This window comes from Pelophylax lessonae, assembly GCF_965119305.1.
Source record: "Pelophylax lessonae genome assembly, chromosome: 8".
Lineage (NCBI taxonomy): Eukaryota > Metazoa > Chordata > Amphibia > Anura > Ranidae > Pelophylax > Pelophylax lessonae.
The window spans coordinates 92,932,809-92,955,977 of record NC_138775.1 but is presented as its reverse complement, the minus strand read 5'-3'; the positions used below and the strand labels follow the sequence as shown (position 1 = coordinate 92,955,977).

Genomic DNA, 23,169 nt, shown 5'->3' with positions numbered 1-23,169 from the left:
TTGCCATTCAGGCCAACGAGTTCAATCAGACTAGAGAATTTTGTTTCTCATGGTCTGAAAGTCCTTCAGGTGCCTTTTGGCAACTCCAGGTGGGTGGTCATGTGCCTTTTACTAAGGAGTGGCTTCTGGCTTGCCACTCTACCATACAGGCCTGATTGGTGGAGTGCTGCAGAGATGGTTGTTCTTCTGGAAGGTTCTCCTCTCTCTACAGAGAAATGCTGGAGCGCTGTCAGAGTTACCATCGGGTTTCTTGGTCACCTCCCTTCCTCCCTAGGAAAAGTCGAGGTAGAAGAGTCCTGGTGGTTTCAAACTTCTTCCATTTATGGATGAACGCCACTGTGCTCATTGGGACCTTCAATTCTGCAGAAATATTTCTGCACCTTTCCCCAGATCTGTCTCAGAGGTCTACAGACAATTCCTTGGACTTATTGGCTTGGTTTGTGCTCTGACATGCTTTGTCAACTTTGGGACCTTATATAGACAGGTGTGTGCCTTTCCAAATCATGTTCAAATAACTGAATTTACCACACGTGGACTCCAATCAGGTTGTAGAAAAACTAAAGCCCCGTACACACGTACCGATGGTCGGCTTACAAATGTTCCTCTTTTCTCCCCGGGATGTCGGTGTCTGCTGAAAAGTGCAAAGACAGCACAAGGACAGCACAAGAATTTTGTCCGCCGACTGCAGAAGTGATGTCATGTAATGGTTAACTTTCCCTGTGTTTTCTATTTTCTGAGCATGCCCAGTCTTGCAAATCTGCGGTCTGTCGGCCGAATTGTGTACTGACAGGCGAACAATCGTCCGTTCTGGTGTCGGCATACAAATATTTTCATGTTTGCACGAAAGACTTTTGTCCGCGGATTGTGCGCAGACATCTGTCGGAGGCACCATACTAACACGCGTACAATCGGCAGATCCTTCGTCCACCGACGTTTGTATGCCGACGATCGGTACGTGTGTACGGGCCTTTAAGGATGATCAGTGGAAACAGAATGCAACTGAGCTCAATTTTGAGAGTCATGGCAAAAGCTGTGAACACATATGTGCATGGGATTTTTTCATTTTGTTTTTAATACATTTGCAAAGATTTCAAACAGACTTATTTCACGTTGTCCTAATGGGGTTTTGTTTGTAGAATTTGAGGAAAATAATGAATTTATTCCATTTTGGAATAAAGTTTTAACATAACATTTGGAAAAAGTGAAGAGCTGTGAATACTTTCTGGATGCACTGTATGTGGTCTACTTTTAAATCCATGTGTGAAAATGGTCCGCAAATGTCTGCATAACCATTGAAACTTTGGATTGATAGTTGTGAGATGTTTCAAGAGAGCCTTTGTGCATCTCCACATTACACTTATGTGATTGTTGTATAAAAACTTATACAATCCAAAGTTTCAATTGTTATGCAGGCATTTTTGGACCATTTTCACACATAATCCAGTCTCCTTTCAAATACCATGCACAGAATGTACAAAATGTCTTTCACATGTAAAATACTTTTCTTGCTTGTAGAAACCAATTAGATAGTTTAATTGTGGCGCTAACAGAGGCTGAGTACTTGCTAAGGGAACAAACTCTTTCCTGTATGACACTTGTGTCCACAAGACTTTGTTCTTTGCCTGATAAGGGTCTATCAAGAGCCAGTTTATGATAGTTCTTTAACAAAGCGTTACTGAACCCGGGACCCTGCATTCACTATATCTGGTCTCCCACGCTACACAGAACATGGAAATGCAATAATTTTACTAAATATAAACTGCTAAATACCTTTTCTCATCAGCGGTATATAGCAGCCTTGTGACTTCTATCAGTGTCCAGCTGAGCACTGATTAAAGCAGTATACCCAAGACTGAGAATGTGCAGAGTGCCTCCTAGGGCTCTGTACTATAAGGAGATGGATTGGGGACTGTGGAAGAAGGGGAGGATCAGAGAAGCCAGGATCAAAACAGACATTTTACACAATGTGCAGGATTAACCCCTTAGGTTCCACAGTGAGTATAACAAGCATGCTTTACTGCAAATAGACTGATTTTACTGTTGTGGGTTTAGTAACTTGAAAGGAAGTTAGCTCCATTTGAATTCAGCTTTTAGAATACAAGAATTAGAATGGATGTTTTTCAAAATCATGAAGCCAGTAGCTAGCAATCCAGAGGACTTCAGTTTGATTCAAGGTATGACACGGATTTTATAGTGATAGAAAGAAAGAAAAGAAATAGAAAGAAAAAAAAATCTCCCCTGGGATCCTTTGCAACCAGGTTGTTCTTTACATAGCTTTAAACATTTAAGCATTCTATTTCCAATTCCATAGGATGCAAACATGGGCATCCGCAGAAATTTTTTCAGGGGGGGCAACATTTTAAGGTCACCCATGCTCCGTCACTTTTCAACAATGTCATGAAACTAATTTTGAGTATTTATTTTTAAAGAGCAAACAGCAGCATTTATTTTTAAAGCATTTGTTAACCTAGAAAAAAAAGGGACCATTGTATACCATGGCAGCTGAGTCCGGACACTGTGGTCAGTTTACGTGCCTCCATCATCCTGTGTCTCTCTTTTATAAAAATAAGCTATTCTTTACAAGTTCTCAGAGCATCAATCGCCGCTCACGAGACCCACCGCCTTTCTTCTCCTCTCCCCCACCCCTCCTCCTCCCCTCCCGACTGACATCAGTGAGGAATCCTCGGCCCCGGTCAGACGGGGAGAGGAGAGAGCCGACAGGTCACGTGAACGGCGCTCGGCCCTCTAAAAACTGGTAAAGAATGGCTTATTTTTTAAAAACACAGACACAGGGGCACACAGGATTAATACATGGACCAGACAGGATGGTATAAAGTGGCTTAACAACCACTTGAAAGGGGAACTTGAGATTCCAGGGGGGGCACTTGCCCCCCCCCCTGCCCCTACCTGCGGACGGACGCAAAGATGCAAAGTCTTTAAAGGAGTTGTAAAGTCTCAAGGTTTTGGACCTTAATGCATTCTATGCATTAAAGGTGAAAAACCTTCCTGGCTGCAGCTGCCCCCCCCCCCCCGTTATTCTTACCTGAACATGAACATTTAGCGATGAGCATGAGCCCAGCAGCTCCAGTCGCTGTCTCAGGTCCTCATTGGATAGACTGTTAATAGCAGGAGCCATTGGTTGTCAATCAAATCCAGTGACAGAGCAAGGGGCGGGCCAAATCCTGCTGTCTGTGTCAATGGATGCAGCAGCGGGACTCGTGAGCGTGCTTGCATGGGTGCCTCCATGAAAAGCGGCTCTCTGTGGGCGCACCTGATCAAGAGGAGGAGCCAGAAGCGACACCGGAGCACCCCAGGAGAAGATCGGGGCTGCTTGTGCAAAACCCTTGCACAGAGCAGGTAAGTATAACATGTTTGTTGTTTAAAAAAAACAAAAAACTAACCTTTACAATCACTTTAAGTCATTCAGTATGTGGCTCTTCCTAGACTAAGGTTGGCCATACGTGTTCAATTTTCTTGTACAATTTTCTGTTAGATTTACCATAAACCATATAATATGGGGTCAAAACTAAACAACACTTCAATTGTATCCTATAAGGCAGGCCTTTGCACTACATAGTTGAAGGTAAATCTAAAGAAAATTGTAAAATGTATGGCCACCCTAAGAGGTAAGATGCAATAGCATAACTTCTGGTTTATTTAAAAAAAAACAGTACTAAAGGAGGATTAAGAGACAGACCCAGAAAATATGTAATAGGTTACCTTCATCTAATTTACAGTGATCTTACTTGGGAAGATTTTGCTCAGTACGTGGTAATAATTTTTTGCTACTTGTTACCCTGTGTGCAAAATGAACACATTTTATATTTCTGTTCTTGGGTTAAAAGTGAACTTCAGGGTTGAAAAACCTTCACCCTTGCAGTAGTCCTCCCAACCTGCAAACTGCTTGTTTCATCTAGGGGGGATGATAAATCAGGTGATATACTTAACCCATTACTTGCTCCCCTGACAGCTAGTGTTCTTGTTCATTTTGCGACACTCTTTAGTGTGCAACATTTAGGCGGACCCTCTGTATTCTCATCGGAGGACATCAGAGAGCGGAGACTGGTAGCACGGCAAAAGAAAGTGGCTGTGTAAACCGGTCGCACAAAGAGGAGGAAGCCTTTGGGAGCAGGGAATAAGGCAAGTATATAACCTTATTATTTCTTCAGCATAATTAACAGTTGGTAAAGCCCCCCCCCCCCCAAAAAAAGCTTTCAGCTTGAGTGGTCTCTCCTATGTTTGAATGTAGAAGTTCCTTGTAATGTAGGATGTTCTATAGGATATTGAAATACATTTGTTTATTGCATTTGAGTTCAACCACAATATTTTTTCCCTTTGGTTTCTTGGGTTATTTAAATCAATAGTTTTTGCACTTCTTAACCACTTGCCGACCGCCGCACGACTATCTACGGCGGCGGTCAGCCCCTCACAGGCAAAGTGACGTAGGTCTACGTCGCTCGCCTGTGAGGGTTTAGGGAGCGAGCGCGCGCCGCCGGAGGCGCGCTCCCGCTCCCGCGTGGTCACGGACCCCCCCGCGCGTGTGACCGGCGGACCCGATGTCCGCCGGCCACTCTGCGATCGGCGGGGGAGAGGGAGAAAGTCAGGCAGCTTGTGTAAACAAGCTGCCTGTCATTCTCCTCTCTGTATGAGAGATGATCACATGGATCTACTATGTAGATCCATTGATCACTCTGCATACAGTTGAAGCCACAGCCAATCACAGTTAGAATCACGCCCCTAGGGACACACACAGCCCCTCCCTCTCAAATAAAGTTAACCCCTTCACTACCAGTGTATTTTTACAGTAACAGTGCATATATATAGCACTGATTACTGTAGAAATGTCACTGGTAACCCCAAAAGTGTCAAAAATGTCAGTCAAGGGTCCGATCTGTCCGCCGCAATGTCGCAGTACCGCAAAAAAAAATCGCAGATCGCCGCCATTACGCGTTAAAAAAAAAAACAACAAAAATGACAAAAATCTTTCCCTTTGTTAGTAAACGCAATAACTTTTGCGCAAACCAATCAAAATACGCTTTTTGCGATTTTTTTTACCAAACATAGGTAGCATAAAACAAATTGGCCGAAAATATTAAAAAATTTTGATTTTTACATTTTTTTTTGGGGGAATTTCATATAAAAAAAAGGGAAAAATATTGCTATTTTTGAAAAATTTACGCTCTTTTTTTGTTTATAGCGCGTGATCAAAAAACCGCACAGGTGATCAAATACCGCCAAAAGAAAGCTCTGTTTGTGGGAAAAAAAGGACGCCAAATTCGTTTAGGTACAGCGTCGCACGACCGCGCAATTGTCCGTTAAAGTCACGCAGTGCCGAATCGCAAAAAGCCCTCTGGTCGTTTAGCAGCCAAATCCTCCGGGGCTTAAGTGGTTAACAATATGGACCTTTGTTTCAAATGAATAAATATATTCTCTCATTACCTAACACTGGAGTACATTGTTTTTTTTTTTTTTTAAACTATTCTTACCATGCTGACTTGGTTCAGAGCCTCTGCTAGAAGTTTCTGGTTGATGCCGCACAAATTGGCCACTTTTTTTTGACACTTGTGATGAACATTCATAGTACATTCTATGGAATTAATGATACGGTATTACTAAATAATGCAGATCACCACTGGTTAATAACACAACCTGTGAAATAAGCAGGACCTTTGAGCTAAAATATATGTGGGTTGATTTGCTAAAACTGGAGTGCATGAAATCTGGTGAAGCTCTGCATAAAAAAAAACAAACAATCAGCTTCCATGTTTTTTTTGTCAAAGCTTAATTGAACAAGCTGAAATTAGAAGCAGATTGGCTACAATGCACAGCTGTACCTTATTTTCAGTTTTAGTAATTCAATTCAACCCCACAGTCTGAAAGAAAGATCAAAGTTTCCTTCATAAAACTTGGGGAAACCCTAAATAAAAAGTACCCAAATTGGTTCATATTTGTTACAACTTATTTTAATACTGATTAAAAAAGTGAGACTCTAGTTTCTATTTTCAGTGAGAATACATCTTGAACTATTGCTGTAATATTTATCTACAAGTAAACATCAATGAGATCCACAATTTTACATGGAGAATACTAAGAAAAATTGCTCGTGTATGTCAGAATAACCATCAAGAAAGTATTGCAGTGGGGGGTATGGCTGAGCTCTCCTAGTATGGCCCCCATGGCACTGGCACTGGACCGACTACTGCTCTAAAGTGCAGGACCTATCCGGGTTGGTGGGTTGCCAGTCCCGAGGGACTATGTATGTACATTTTCATTTATTTGTCCTACCCCCTTGGATTATCTGTGGTGCTCTCTGACCTGATGTTGCTGTTAATTTTTTTTTTACATTTGCTTGTGTGCTGTATTTCGTTATATATTTTGCATTGCCATGATTGCCTGTGATTTTTTTTTTATTTTTATAACCTGTATTGCTGTGCGTTTTTCCCAATAAACCTTTCTTTTGATTAAAAAAAAAAAAAAAAAAGTATCGCAGTGGATCCTTGTGCTTGTTCTGCCTGTAGGAGAATGGGCAGATATTTGGCAGTCATTCTTGGAAAGATATCGGCCACCTTTTAGTACATTCATAATATAGCAATAATGGGCAGGAAGTACAATGTGCTTTCAGTATGTAATGAACTAATAAGACAATCTATATGTACAGTACATGCAGAATTACAAACTGTAACATATATGTATTTTTATGCACACTATAATTATTTCAATGAAACTACTGGAATTCTAATTTAAAGACGTATACATCTTTAAAAACGAAGATCCCCTCAAACATACATCGGTTTAGAAAGAAACAGACAATGCCATTGATGACTCCCTTCACAAAATGCTAGTTGCCTGGTTGTGTTTTTTTTAATACTTTCATGTCACAGATCCAAAGCAAGCAGAAAAATAATAATTAAAAAAAAAAAAAAATCTAAAATCCTTACACATCTTCTAGGTCAGTGACCTATAAAAACATTTATAAAACTTGGTACTGGTCAAACAAACCAACAAGCACCAGTGGACTGACCACTAGGCTTTTTGGCTGTGTCTGCCTCTTCCTATTCCTGGTCACACAGCACAGTATGGTGTTAAAATAATTATATAATATTGTATATATTTCCATGATTACATACATGTGGTTAATTATTTATTTAATGAATGGTCCAAGATTGTTAACGATGTAACTCAAGATTTGTGTTAAGACCATTCCGTTTTAACCTATTTATTATGTAGCATTTGGGGTTAAATTACTATTTCTGTTTGCAGATGACTCTAAACTATGCAGCAAAATAAAGTACTTAAAAGAGGTCTCAAATATATGGGAAGACCTGAATGCAAACTTTGACTGGGCAGCTCTGTGGCAAATAAGGTTTGAGGTTGATAAATCTAAAATGATGCACTTGTAGGCTAAACATATTCATGCATCATACATTCCAGGGAGAACACAAATAAGAAAGTCTGTGATGAGAAGGAACTGAGTGCTTTGGTAGATCACAGAAAAAAGTTAAAGCTGCAGCTTCTGAAGTCCGAAAGATACTTTCTTGTATTAAAATTTATAGACCCGAAGCCTACCGGTTAATATGAATCAACAAACCCTGGAGTCCAAAAAAAAAAAGCATTTGCTGACCTGTTTACAGCTATAAAAGAACAAAAGAAAGGAAATGCTAGAAGGCCGCTTATACGCAAAATTCCTAAAATTCATCTGTGCTTGAGAATCATTGATCACGAGAGGAGATCTGTGTCAGTACCTGCCCCCTCCACTGGTGTATATGACATGTTAAGAAGGAGATGTGGCTTCAGTTTTTTTACATCATTATACATGTTTGAGACTGTCCGAGGCAAGGAGCTGCTATAAACAGAAGGCTTTTGATTTTCAGAAACTAGATTGGGATTGTCTTAGTAGATCCAAAGGTACTAGGGCAAATCCTTTTTTAAACATGTTAATATGTTGGGGGGATCTTAAAAAGCTATTGTGGAAAGGATACCGTAGGCACCCTGTACCTAGTTTAGTCTTGCTGGGTGGTAGTCAGCCCAGACTGATTTATAGTCTATTTGCTCATTTAGCTTTCCCCTAAACTCAGTGTAGCTGTGGTTTCTTTCTGCTGCCAGAAGGTGTCACAGGTACTTCTGTAATAGTGTGAGATGCCATAGTAATAGTGTGTTATTAAAATGTATGTTTCCTCTTGTGGGAGGATTATTTCCACTGGAGCATGTTGGGGTAGAGCATAAATATTTGGGACAGACCACATGAGCGCTCTCTTTACAGCCCCCCCCCCCCCCCCCCCGGCTGCGGTCTGCAGAGAGTGAATGCCGAGCTATTGGGGAACCATTGCATGTGCTTGTAGCAAATGCCTGGAAATGGTAGAAGCTTGCCTGTTCAGTACAGTCCTGCTGCTTGAGGCCCTGGGCTCAGGAAGCCTCACAGAAGACAACCATCTCGATGAAGACATGATGCCTGGGGTGGAGTACCAGAGCGGATACTGCGGCTCGAGGTCCTATGGAGAGGAACTCATGGGAAGCATTAGGAGGATCACTACGGAAGGCTGTTGCTAGAGGACACTATTGCTTCTTCTGTAAAGGTATGGGTTGCTGGATTCAACCTAAAGGATAAGTTCACCATTACAAAAAAAATAATAAATGCACATTCTTTTGCAAGTAAAAATATATGCATTTTCTATCTTTTTGGTAATGGACATTGTAAGGCATTGCACCCATGATCAGCAGATTGCGCGTGTAATGCCACAGTCCTGCAGACTGTCTGTGCATCTTTTTGGCTGTACCTCTGATACGACCAAGCAGTTACACTGAGACAGGAAGACAATGAACTACAACTGCACTCAACAGCGCCTTGGTAGTTCATTGACAACTACAAGCTGACAGCGGCAAAGGCTGTCAGACCTTGTAGTTTTCTGATTCACCGAACCCCGTGAATGGATAACGCGGCCGGGAGGAGCTCTGAGCGCCAGGTTTTTTTTTTACAGATTGTGACAGCTAGCGGGAGGGAGAAGATCCCCCCTCCCCCTAGTTGTCAGACTGGGGGTTCAGGGGGCAATGCATCTGTAACATGTTACACCCTGAATATGGGTGTAACATGTAACATTTTACAAAAGGTGAACTTCCCCCCTCTCTCCCAAGTGATGTCTGTGAAGAAAAAAAGTCCTTTAAAAAGCCCTTAAGGTTACTGACACCCAACTGTTCTACACCCCCCCCCCCCCCCCACTTTTCAGCCATGGACTCAGATTTGGGAAAATGCTACCTCACCCTGTCTCTAGGGGTTCCCCACCTGCCTCTAGGGATCAGTTGAGATTCTCCAACATTCTAATCTATAGGAAGGACAGGACATTGTGAATCTACAGGAACCTTATTTTTACTCCTCAAGTCACAAAAAACAGTAACTTCAAGTTAATTGGTATGATGTCAGACATTTGAGGAATCCGAGGATGGTCACATCTCCAAACAAACAAATAAATAAATAACTAAAACAGAACTTTTTATACACTCACCATCACATTTTAACCCCTGCTTCACCAAGCCCCAGAGCAGACTGCCACAGTGATCACAGAAAGTGGGGCTTTTGTAATTGTAAACCTTGAATCGGTGGGGCATGTCAATGTTAAACCGCTCCTTCTGGAACTGAAAAGTAAAAACACCAATAAATATCACACAGCAAATGTACAGATCTGGTAAATGTTAAAGTGGTTCTAAATTCTAAAAATGTTTTTACTTTAACGTAGTGCCTGCATTAAGGCAAAAAATGCTTAGGTAAAAGCATAACCCAATCACCACCCCTTATACTTACCTGAGATTCAGTGCTGTGCCCCTCTGTAGCGGCTCTTTCCTCTCACTTCCTGGTCTCACAGGCTTTGCTGAGGCAGTGGAAGCCGTTGACTCCTGCTACTGTCACTCAAATCCTGTGTTAAGGGACGCAGCCTAGCCGCGTTGCCTGTTTATGGACACAGGCAGCACAGCTCGCGATCGAGCCCACATGCATGCCACCACAAGAAGTGGCTTCCTATGGTGGCACACGCGAAGAGGAGCCAGGAGCGCCAACTGGGGACCTGAGAAAAGGAGGTTTGGGGCGGCTCTTTGCAATTCAATTGCACAGAGTAGATACGTTTTAATAGGTTTGCTATTTAAAAATAAATAAAGCTTTGGGTTTAGAAATCACTTATTTAATACAACATATTTTCCCTCTTGGCCCTCTCTCGTCTGTTTTGTGGACAAAAAAAAAAAAAATCAAAAATCTCACTTTTTGATGCAGAAGCCTTTTTACATTGCCCAGGAAGTCAGCAATCAGGGTTCCATAGCAATGAGAGTATCCATACGTCCCCTTCAGCAAGGCAAATGCGCCCTACAGCTTCATGATTTCTAAATGTATTACAATCTATAAGGTTTCAATACAAGTTCACTAAATTGAAGAGGACATCTTATCGCTAGCGATTCTATGGAAATCCAATCAATTTGCATTGTATAGGAGCTTCTGCATAAGAACATATTTTTCATAGTATTATTAGGGAGGGCTAGGCGGGAACATGCTCATTTTTAATGTCAAATACATGTATGCATGAAACCTCTTGTGAACCTTTTTATTCCCCAAGAATGTTAACACAGTGGTACATTTCAGTATATTACAATTCATACCCTGGTCTGTTTCAGATCCATTCCTCCCGTTTTCAAGATATGCAGTCTATGTAGAACTTAGGAGATTTTTTCATAAAAGCCAACAACTAACCATCTTTCTCCTTCTCTAACCACTGCTATTGGCTGCCGGTATATGCAGAGTAGTAGTAGCAGCACATGACCATTACTGGAGAGTTAAAGGGGTCTTTCACATGTGGGCTGTATACAACATCCTGGCTTCACCATCTCCGAGTTGTGCTAGACTAGAGGCAAGATGGCAGCAACCAGCAAACCGGGGGACAGACTGGAGAAAAGTCTTTGTTCACGAATTATGAACCAGTGAGTTATTTATATTCAGAAGTATTTGTATTTTGTTGTGGCTTCTGTGATTATACTTTTGGTGACAGATCGCCATTAGAAGAATCACTAATTTCACTTACCTAAGCACACTTAACGGTCAGGAACACCACAAAGTATTAATTACCAGCAATGTAGGTACATTATCCTGATCCAGCTAGTGAGGTAAAAACTCCACAGCAAAAGGGGAGTGGTCTGTTAGTGATCCTGTTACTGGGAACATGTCACCAGTGACCAGATCACTTGTGTGACAACAACATAAGTCGTTAATAGAAAACAAACCATTTAAAGCAGAACTACAGTTTTAACTTTTTCTTCCCCCTATGGATTGCTCTAGATGGAGTCTCATTCATTTTAGCCACATATGCGTGTAACTAAATTATTTTAAATTTGTCTTGAACAGAATCCGATTGACGAGATCAAATATTTTGAGTATAAAAATGGGATTTTGACTTACCATAAAATTAATTTATTTGATGTTCATTGACGGACACAGCTTCTGGTATTCTTAACCATTGGGTTATATTGCCCCCTACAGGAGTAGGACACTAGGCAGAAAATAATTCTGGCTACACCCATGGGCAGTCCCAGGGGGTATACTATCTCTGCTATAGGCACTCAGTTTTGTTACAAGCAGTCAGGAGAATTAGAACTCCATAGTGGGGTGGGTGCTGTGTCCGTCAAAGAACATCAGAGAAATTGATTTTATGGCAAGTCAAAAATCCCATTTTCTCTTTTGTTCATTGACGGACACAGCTTTTGGTATTCTTAAGAAGTGTTAAACATAAGGGGTGGGAAACAGCAAAAAATTCCTAAGGCTAAACATTAGCCAACCAGGCATCAGGGGCTCAACCAAACAACTGGAGCCCACCAGAAAAAAAACAAAAAAAAAACAACACACCCTCAGAGAGGATCAGGTCCTCTAAACAGCAGCCTGCAAAATCTTGCGGCCAAGGGAAGCATCCGCAGATGCCAACGCATCAACCTTATAAAACTTTGTAAAAATGTGCACCGACGACCAGATGGCCGCCTTGCACACCTGCATCACTGAAGTCTGATGACAAAGACCCAGGAGGCACTAAGGGCCCTAGTAAAGTGCGCCTGAACAGGGAAAAGAGGGACCTGACTGACCCCTGATGTAATAGACCTGAACCACTGTCTCTCTAAGCCATCTAAAAATGGTCGCAGAGGAAGCGGACAACCCTTTACGAGGCCATCTGTGAGCACAAATAGAGAGTCTGACTTCCTGAAAGACTCTGTAGCTGCCAGGTACATCCTAATTGCCACATCCAAGGCATGCACGGCAAATTCCTTCGGATGTTTAGGCCTAGGACACAGGGAAGGCAACACAATGGCTATAATCAAATTAAAACCAGAGAACACCTTAGAAAGGAATGACAGACAGGAGCGAAGCATCACCTTACCCCTGTGAATCACCAGATAAGGTGAACGACAGGATAACGCTACCAGTTCTGACACCCTGCACGCAGAGGTGATAGCCACCAAAAAGGCCACCGTCTGGGACAGCGCAAGCAGGGGAAACTTCCGAAGATTCTCAAAAAGGAGGCTTTTGGGACCTCAATTTGGTACTTTCGGTTCTCCAGGATGGCAAAAAAGACCACACCAAAGGGACCAAGTACCGAACACCCTGAAGAGAGGTATACACCAGAGATGTAGTCAAGGGTTGTTGGAAGAAAACCGCCAAGGCCAACACCTGGCCCTTAATATACTCAACGCCAACTTCTGTTCAACCCCCGGTTGAAGGAAGGTCAAGATCCGAGCCATGGAAAAAAAGAAGAGAAGAGGAGGAACCCCAAGGGATTCACAGCACGCAAGTACGTCTCCCACGTACAACGGTACAGCTTCCAAGAAGTAGATTTTCTAGCTTTTAACAGCGTAGGAATCACTTATTTAGACAATCCCCTATCCTTCAGCACCTGGCTTTTAACAGCCAAGCCGTCAAAGCCAGCGACTGTAAAGCCGACTGAAAGATTGGCCCTTGGGACAGCAGATACTCCCTGAGAGGAAGCCTCTAAGGACAGGTCGGCAACCAGCTGCACCAGGTCGGCGTACCAGGCCCAGCGGGGCCAGTCTGGGGCCACTAAAATAACCGGATCCTGTAGAAGTCTTAGCAGAAGCCTGAGAGGAGGGAAGGCGCAAATAAGACGATACTGACCCCACGGGGCCACGAGCTCGTCTGACGTCCACCAGATGATCCTGCGACTGAGCCACGAACCTATATACCTTAATGTTGAGCGGAGACGCCAACAGATTCACCTTGGGGATGCCCCACTGGAGACACAACTGATAAAACACTTCCGGATGAAATGACCATTCCCCCGGATGAAATGACCATTCCCCCTGGTCTAACGCCTGCCAACTGAGGTAATCCTCCTGCCAATGTTGCACTCCTGGAAAAGTGAACTGCAGGGAGGGCTACAACAAAACGTGCCCACCTGAGAATGCCAGCTACCTCAAGAGGTGCCAGCACACTTCTGTGCCCCCTTGGAGACAGACATAAGTCACGGCCGTGGCATTGTCTGAATAAATGCGCACTGGACAGCCTTGTAGATGATCCAATGTTCCAGGCACATCCTGATCGCACGTAACTCAGGACATTGATCGGTAGTCTGGATTCTTCCAGGGGCCAGATCCCCTAAACAGAACTTCTACAGGAGGACGCCTCTACACCCGGACAGGTTGGCATTCGTGATGATTACTGTCCAATACAAGGGTAGGAAGGATTTTGCCCTGCCGGAGCGCCGATGAACAAAGCCACCAAATCAGGGACTCTCGTACCCAGGCTCAGCTGGATTTGGTTGTCCAGAGACTGCGGATTCTTGACCCATGTGAAGGGAATCTCCCATTGCAGGGACCCCGTATGGAACTATGCAAACTGGACCGCTAAGATGGTTGACACCATCAGGCCCAGTACCCGCATACAAGTCCGGAAGGACGGCCTTCTGCTGGTCAGCAGGAGATGAACTGCAACCTGCAGGGTCTGAAGTTTGTCCGGAGGAAGAAATACTGTGGCCAAGGCAGAGTCCAGAGCCAGCCCTAGATAGTCTAGTTTCGTAGAAGGGACCAAGGCTGACTTTCGAAGATTCAGAATCCAGCTGAACTCCTTCGGAGATCGTATGGTGATCTCCAGGTTTTCCACCCGTGCAACAGAAGACTAGGCTCGCAGAAGGAGATTGTTTAAATAGCCCAAGACCGCGATCCCCCGCTGGAGAAACAATGCCAGTACCGGGGCCAACACTGTAGTGAAGAACCAGGGAGCAGAGGCAAGATCAAATGGTAACCCCCCAAACTGATAATGTTCCTCTCCCATTGCAAAGTAGGGGAAGCGTTGGTGACCAATACATATTGGAATGTGAAGGTAGGCATCTTTGATGTACATGGAGGCAAGAAAATCCCCCTAATGCAAGGAAGCAACCATCCGGAACTTCTGCACCTGCACAAAGCAGTTCAGCGCCTTGATGTTCAGGATTGGAAACACCTTGCACTCCTTCCTGGAAACTGTGAAAAGGTTGAATAAAAACCCCTGAAAATGTTCTACAATCGGAACCGGGACAGTCCCCCCTGAAGCATACGAACTTGCACCACCCGAAAGAGGGCCTGTAGGTGGACTGGAGACAGTTGCACATTGGAAGAAAATAACCTTTTCGGAGGGTGAGCATGAAATTCGATCTTGTATCCAGATTGTATGACTTCACGGAGGTCCCAAAAGGCTTCGATCCCTTGTCATCTTCTAATGATGTCATCCAGGATAGCTCCAAAGAGGCAATCTCCTTGAAAAGGAAAAACAGCCAGGGCTGTCTTTTTCTTTTAGAAGTCTGGTCCGCAGACCAGCATGTTAGCCAAGGATCATTGTCGAAACAGAGAGCTGAGCCACTAGGGGAGTAGCAACCAAAGATGCAGCACAGATAAACTGCAGCCCCTGGTCCAGCTGGTCCCCCAACTCAGCAAAGGCAGGTGGGAGCTGTTCTACCTCCAGGTCGCGGCGCAAAAGCTTAGCCCACTCAGTCAGAGTTTGCAACACCAACCAATGGTGAACACTGGCTTCGATGCCGAGCCAGCCAGGGTGAACATATTGACAGAGCCTTTTGCCACTCTGGATGGTTGTGAGTACCAAGGGAACCTGTGCCCCTGTCGCGACCCTCATTTTTAGAGGCTCATGCACAAATACAATCAGTGCATTCACCAGCTCCTTTTCGAACACGGTTGCAGACGTGGAGAAATCATCCTCACTATCTGAGTATTCAGGGCGCACAGTTGCAGACCCATCAGGATGACCCATATCCGCGGTGGCTGAATCAGATTCAGGATCTGATGGGACAGATGAGACGGGAAGGCAGGGGACCCATTCTGCTAGCCCGTCGCCCGAAAGCCACTTCCACCCGGGACACAAGGGACTCCAGGACCGCCATCAGTGCATTGATTGATGGTCGGGACCTGGAGGGCCCCGCAGCCTCAGAGAGGGGATCAGGTGGGGAGATGTGCTCCAAAGTCTCCATTAGCCACCAAGGGGACCCATAGAATAAGTGTAAAAACACTGCTAAGGGACACCCCCACCGTGCTGGCAGCACCACCCGGTCGCTAGCTAGAAGCACCAATCGACCCCCAGCAGAGGGGGAGAGAACCCCACCAGACTCACCACCCGCAGAACCAGGCATAGGCTAGTCACCAGAAGAATCTGCACTGCACGTATGCGATCAGGGAGTGAAAAGTATCCACCGCAAAATGGCCACCGTGCATTGTAGCCTATCGGCTACAAGAAAATGGCAGCACCACAAGGCTCTCGGAGACCCAGGAGGTATCCCTAGCCACAGAATAGGCAAAGGGCAGGACGGGGGGCCCTAGCAGGAGTCCCCACCAGGTACAACCCCCCCCCCACACACACACAGCCGAACCCACCCCAATCACCAGCATGGCCCCCGGCCCCCATTTTAGGGGGTGTCCAGGCCAGCCATATAGACCCCGCAATAGTGGGGGTGCCAGGAAGGAGGAGAGCCCAGGGGTCCGACCTTCCCATGGAGAGGCCCGCATCCACCCTAAAACCCTCCAGAGGAAGAGGGGGGGACAGCTACTCACCATACCAGGAACCAGGCGGGCACAGCTCCAGACAGATCCTCCTCTCCATCGAAATGGGGGGGCTGTCGGCCAGAAGGAATGCTGCGACTCAGGCCGAGACCAGGTCGTATGTGACCTCGCAAGGCGCTTAATTCGCAGGGCCAGCCCGATCCAGTGGGGCTATGTCGCGGCCGACCTAGCGTGGAGCTGAGGCCTGCGCACGCTAGCTGGCCAGACCGGGGTGACCACTGGATCTAGTTATCCAGCCCATCGCCCAGTCCGGCAGTTGATTGCAGATCTCACAGGAAAAATCCAGGAGGAAAACATTTTCCATCTAAAAAGATTTTTGCCTGGACCAAAGATCCCAGCAAGGAACTAGGCCACTGAGTAGCTATAGCAGAGAGAGGGAGTATTACACCCATGGGCAGTCCCAGGGGGTAACAGAATTTTTTTCTGCCTAGTATCCTACTCCTTTAGGGGGGCAGCATAACCCAATAGTTAAAAATACCAGAAGCTGTGTCCGTCAATGAACGAAAGAGATATTATCTTCACCATGATGTCAAAGGAACATGCACCCTAAAGCTCTGAGGATGTGATACAAATGAAAATGAACACAAAGCCCTGAGAAGTATTTTAGTTTAAATTATCTTGTCTACAATGTGATCAGATTTTGCTGAATGCACATGCATTAAATCTATTTATACTTTTGTGTTTAAATAGTAAAAATTTGAAATCCATAACCACCCTAGGTCACAAGAGAAAGAAAAAGCAGAAAAGCTCTTACCATGGTGTCCCGGCTGTTGGTGGCTGTGCCCGTACACCGGCCAATGATCTTGTCAATGCATTTTTTATGTATGGCAGCATTGCACTCTGTAAGCAATAGAAACAATTTGTACCCATTTCAAGAGATGACTAGAGACAAACTGCAAAGGCAGGGCAGATTGCAACAGGAAAGAAAAAATGATACAGGATAGAAAAAAAGCAAAAGTAAATGCAAGGTGAACAAAGGACCAAGGAATGACTAAAATGGCAAAGAGATGAGCTTAAACCAAAAAATTTAATCTATTTCAGCTTTCCAATCATTAGATGTAGTGATTGTATTCGGTTTTTTTTTTTAGGCTTTTTCCCCTGGGGATCTGACCAGTAACAAACCTCCTGCATTATACAGACAGCACTCTGGATGAATGAACACAGGGGACAGATTTGGACAGCAGCATTGTCAGTCATGGAGAAGGGGAGTGTAAGATGTACTAGCAGATTAAAATACAGTAACACATTGAAGTCAAACTCCAACTCTGTATAATCAATTAGAACTGTTTTTTTCCCCTTTTTGGAAAAAGGTTTTACAAAAATAAAAGCTGATGATTTTATTCACCCCTGTCAGTTTTAAATGGCTTGTCTCATCCCTGTAACTGCAAGAGAGTTTTTCTGTTGAAAAAAAAAAAACAGACTTGCTGGCTGGATCACCAGATAATAGAAGAAAGAAAGCCTTAAAAAAGAAAACGAATACAGTCATCAGATCTAAAAATAAGTAAGCTGCAATAAATGTATGGTTTAATTTTGGGTTTAATACTGCTTTAAATGATCTTTCTTTAAATTGAAGGGCAATAAAGGCAGATAAAATATAAAAAAAAAAAAATCAGACTAATGGAGATATCCATACAAAAGTTATCAAATGTCCATTATAATAAGAACAACTGTAAAAGATTACCTTAAAGAACAAAGATACTAAATCTGCCTAACACGCCCACCCGCAAAAGGGCTATTTGGCAAATAGCTTTTGGGGTAACCACGTTTCTACAGGAAATAAAGTTCCAACACAAATGATCAAGTAACTGCTAAAATTACTGTGCTGTACTGATAAACAGCTGCTGATATGGGCTCTTTTATAGCAGGAGCTTCTATCCATATTGGTGAGGAGAGGAGCTTTTCTACTTACCTATTCTTTGGCGAATTTTAAAGATGCATACAATGTAAGCAGAATGGTTGAAGGAGAGGGATTTTGCTGTGTTGTGATGTTAATAAAAGTTTTAAACGATATCACACTATTGGTTCCCCCCTGTTCTTTTCTTCCTGACCACTTCTGACCTACATGTTCCCATGGTGGGGATTATCAATACACACTCAGATATATCGGCCAAATAAAAGTAGGGACGTTTGTCCATTGGATATCCCCATAAGGAAGTGTCCAGTGGAGTGAGTTTGGAGAAGAGTTGAGAGAGTTCTTATATACAGGTCCCTCTCAAAAAATTAGCATATTGTGATAAAGTTCATTATTTTCTGTAATGTACTGATAAACAGACTTTCATATATTTTAGATTCATTACACACAACTGAAGTAGTGCAAGCCTTTTATTGTTTTAATATTGATGATTTTGGCATACAGCTCATGAAAAGCCAAAATTCCTATCTCAAAAATTAGCACATCATGAAAAGGTTCTCTAAAACGAGCTATTAACCTAATCATCTGAATCAACTAATTAACTCTAAACACCTGCAAAAGATTCCTGAGGCTTTTAAAAACTCCCAGCCTGGTTCATTACTCAAAACCGCAATCATGGGTAAGACTGCCGACCTGACTGCTGTCCAGAAGGCCATCATTGACACCCTCAAGCAAGAGGGTAAGACACAGAAACAAATTTCTGAACGAATAGGCTGTTCCCAGAGTGCTGTATCAAGGCACCTCAGTGGGAAGTCTGTGGGAAGGAAAAAGTGTGGCAGAAAACGCTGCACAACGAGAAGAGGTGACCGGACCCTGAGGAAGACTGGGAAGAGGGAAATGCCAAAATGCCTGAAGTCCAGTGTCAAGTACCCACAGTCAGTGATGGTCTGGGCTGCCATGTCAGCTGCTGGTGTTGGTCCACTGTGTTTTATCAAGGGCAGGGTCAATGCAGCTAGCTATCAGGAGATTTTGGAGCACTTCATGCTTCCATCTGCTGAAAAGCTTTATGGAGATGAAGATTTCATTTTTCAGCACGACCTGGCACCTGCTCACAGTGCCGAAACCACTGGTAAATGGTTTACTGACCATGGTATTACTGTGCTCAATTGGCCTGCCAACTCTGCTGACCTGAACCTCATAGAGAATCTGTGGGATGTTGTGAAGAGAAAGTTGAGAGACGCAAGACCCAACACTCTGGATGAGCTCAAGGCCGCTATCGAAGCATCCTGGGCCTCCATAACACCTCAGCAGTGCCACAGGCTGATTGCCTCCATGCCACGCCGCAATGAAGCAGTCATTTCTGCAAAAGGATTCCCGACCAAGTATTGAGTGCATAACTGAACATCATTTTTTGAAGGTTGACTTTTTTTGTATTAAAAACACTTTTCTTTTATTGGTCGGATGAAATATGCTAATTTTTTGAGATAGGAATTTTGGGTTTTCATGAGCTGCATGCCAAAATCATCAATATTCAAACAATAAAAGGTTTGCACTACTTCAGTTGCGTGTAATGAATCTAAAATATATGAAAGTCTAATGTTTATCAGTACATTGCAGAAAATAATGTACTTTATCACAATATGCTAATTTTTTGAGAGGGACCTGTATACAAAGTGTCATTTGCATTGATATTGGGCGAGTGCCCATTACCTTAAAGGGGAGCACACATGGTGTGGTGAAGGAATACAGTCTTGATAGCACCATATACACATGGAGGAGCGCCAATGGGAGGACTTATATGGACTTTATGTATTAATGCGATAACCCTTAAGGACTTTATGCACGGTCGCTTTCATCAATTTGCATATTTGAGGGAAATTAAGAATAGTGTGTCACAAGTACACACTAGCGCTGCTAAGTGTTGTTATTGAAGTGTGATTAGATGTGCTTTTTTAATGACATTATTTTAAGCACTTCTACAAGCTGAAGCCCATGTGAACTAGGCTTCAGAATTTTATTTTGTTACAAAATATGAGCAATGCAACAAAACAGATAAGTCAGTGGAAAGAAAAGGAACAATTGCCACAGTATACTAAATGCACCTGCAAAAAGCATACAGACCAGCAGCAATATTCGCTTTTGTTTAGCAAACACAAGAGCAGCCAATGACCAAAAGCACCACCCTTGGGCTTAAGGCAGGAGGAGCAACAGATTAAGATTTATTATTTACTCACTGACAACTATTTACTTCCCTCTGAGGTGACAGTTAATGAAACTAATAAAAAGGAGACAACCAAGCTGTTTAAGGAAAGAGAATTCTGCCACCATGCGCAGATCCCCAAAATAGAAAAAGCTGGTCTGGAATCACAGAAGCAAATCATAAATGTCTATTTCATCACGCAGCAGTAAAAGATACATCATAGTCTATAAAAAATAAATTGTGGGATTGTAGAATTCTATTGAATCTAATTATTTCTGAAAGGTAAATGTTGAAGACAGCCCAAGAGAGATCTGCTGTAAAGTCCAAAATCAATTTTCATTTTTTTTTTTTTTAAACAGAAAGCTTGGGTTTATATATACATCTAAGTATTAAACTTACGTCTGCATTTGTATCCTTGTTTGTTCAAGCCCCTGTAAAATAAAAACACAGTGAGTAGTCAGTGATACTTCCTATGCAGAAATATTTGCTTTCCTGACAAACAGACCATGCTTTAACCCCAAAATGTATTCTTAAGACTAGAAGAAATCTTACTGTTGAATGATCTTACATAATCATCTTACATATGCATGGGTCTATGCACACTAGGCAGCTGAAAAAATGCCACAACCTCTGGCAGAAAACGCAGCATAATAATGCTCATAGTGGCTTGTAACGCACAAGAGTTTATGGGCATTTGCTTTTAGAAGCGTTTTTTTCCAAAGCATTCCACTCTGCTTATTTTTCACTATAATCAAGGTACACTTGAAACGCTGAACGCTCTTAAAACGCTGCGTTTATGCACGTTTATGTGTGTCAGGCGTGCAAACTCCCTAATGTGCATGGACAAATAGACTAGCAGAGCTGCTTCTATAGGCTGAAAATAAATAAAAAGCCAAAAGCCTGAATAAGCAGCATTTTTTTGCCCAGTGCGCATGTCTGTTCAACTTCTCCCAGGGCAGCAACTGAAGACAGCAAGCGCTGAGAGGGGCATAGCAGCATGAAGCAATCAGGAGAAGCTCCCTACATCAAACATTTTCCATAACAAAATATTAAAATATCAGGATACCCTTTGAATATAGTACATGCTGAAAATGACACTGCTGTCATCTTGATACCCCCTCACTAATTACCAACAGCAATAGATTAAAAGTTAAGACACTTTTTAAACTATGTTGGTTAACAAAAGCAGTTCGCAAATTCACGGATACATGCTGTCAGGATTGGCTAAGTCTTTCTTACCACACAAACTCTTTGCACACAGAGCAAAATGTTGGCTGACCAAAAAATGTGGCAATAAATTCATGGTTCTTAATGTAGTGTATTTTAGCCTGTTTGATGGCTCCTCTTCTCCTGTTTATAGTCACCAAGCCCTCGTCTTCTCCTATCGGCTGCTTGCAATCTGTTAGGACAAACCAGGCGACAAAATTAAAAAGAACACTGCACTACACTGTAATGCTAGACAACAATGACGCTTAAGATAGTAGCTATCAGTTTAGAAAATCAATAGGAAAAAGAAGACTAAAAAAAATACATAGTAATGCTAGTAAACATTTGGCTTTGCATCAACAAGGTAAGATTTAAAATTCTGCATATCAATGATAAAAATAAATGCAAAGAACGGTAGCTGCTAATGTCAGTAAACAAACTAATTATTTACAAGACAACATAATCTTTTCAGCAGATGGCGCAGAACAAAGAGGTGCAAGCTGCTGCTGCTCATGCACTTTAAACAAAAGATTAAAATAAATCAAGATATTACCAAAATAATTGCAACATTTAGTTTTAGTCTTTACAGAGCAAACCTAAAAAACAAACATAATATTCAGCAATACACTATACATAGTCAAAAGACAAGACAGACTCATTGAAACAACCAGCAAGACTTCCCCATTGTGAAACACACAACTGCTTCACAGCAAAGACATCCAGGTAGGCAGTGCAGGGACCCCTCCAATGAACAGACACAGCACCTTGCATGGTAAGGGATGGAGCTTCAACACAGCTATCCTAGACTGTACTCCGCATAAACACAACAAAAGACTAAAGACCTGTTCTGTGTAACTCTGAAACTTTGTGATGTACATGGGAGGGGGAAAGAGACAGAGGGAGGGAGGGAGCCAGTATAGTGCTTTAAGGGAAATACAAAAACTGAATAGTGAAGTAAAGATGCACAAACAAAGACTATAAGCCTAGGACCACACTAGTGCTGCTGCATAATCATGCATTTGTCTGTGTGTTTTGAATGCCTTTGATGTGTTTACATGCTTCCTGCATTTTTTCTTGTAAAAGACTAGTTACCAAGCACACAACCTTGCCAAAAAATGCACCAAAAAAAGTCTGAGGCCAAAAATGGACTATGCTGCACCAAAAAACACCTGGCCACATTCAAAAATCACACTGCACCATGTTGCATTGCATGTGAAAGAGCAGCACAGAGGATTGTCATGCACTGCCAGCTCTTCCATGCTATGGAATAGCCTACAAATTAAACAGTTTAGGATAAACTCAAATCTCAAGAGTGCGTATGTGTAATAATCACCTGTTAAGAGTTTCCTAAAATGTAAGAGCTTTATCCAATTTAATTACAAAAACTTGGCATATAGGGATTTGGCAATGGTTATAAACCCACAAATTTTAGCCAAAGTACAATCTAACAGTTTATAGTAATTAGGCATTTTTAAGGGTATTATCTTTTGTAAGTTCTATGTTGTCATATTTAGATCTCCTTAATTGCACTTCTTAAAGAAAACCTGCACCATGCAAATTATGGAGGTTGCTATAGCTGACAGCTTCTGAAAATGCTAGTTGCCTGGTGTCAAAACGCTCGATAAACGGCAAGTAGCAAGCAGATTCGGAGTTCCAGCTATACTCTTACTTGCTAATCTGTATACTTTTTTCTGGGTTGTAGATTCAGAAAGTATTAAAGGAGAAGTATGCCCAAAGCTCTTTTGCCCATACTTCTCCTTTGGGTCACAGGAATGCACTTCGTTCTGCAATCCTGTGGCCCAGATTCAGCTATTAGCGGCCTAATGGCCCCTACCAA

The 23,169-nt window shown here is 42.9% G+C and overlaps 1 protein-coding gene across 1 annotated transcript in view; it reads right to left on the bottom strand.

Annotated features, from left to right (window-relative positions):
- PRKCD (protein kinase C delta) overlaps positions 1–23,169 on the bottom strand; it is a 162,106-nt gene that overhangs the window by 21,841 nt on the left and 117,096 nt on the right. Inside the window, exons 5-9 of the mRNA XM_082264954.1 lie at positions 21,366–21,529; positions 20,526–20,557; positions 16,829–16,914; positions 9,498–9,627; positions 5,487–5,587 (exon numbers count right to left, since the gene is read on the bottom strand). Coding sequence (XP_082121080.1) covers positions 5,487–5,587; positions 9,498–9,627; positions 16,829–16,914; positions 20,526–20,557; positions 21,366–21,529 — 513 coding nt within the window. The remainder of the gene's footprint in view (positions 1–5,486; positions 5,588–9,497; positions 9,628–16,828; positions 16,915–20,525; positions 20,558–21,365; positions 21,530–23,169) is intronic.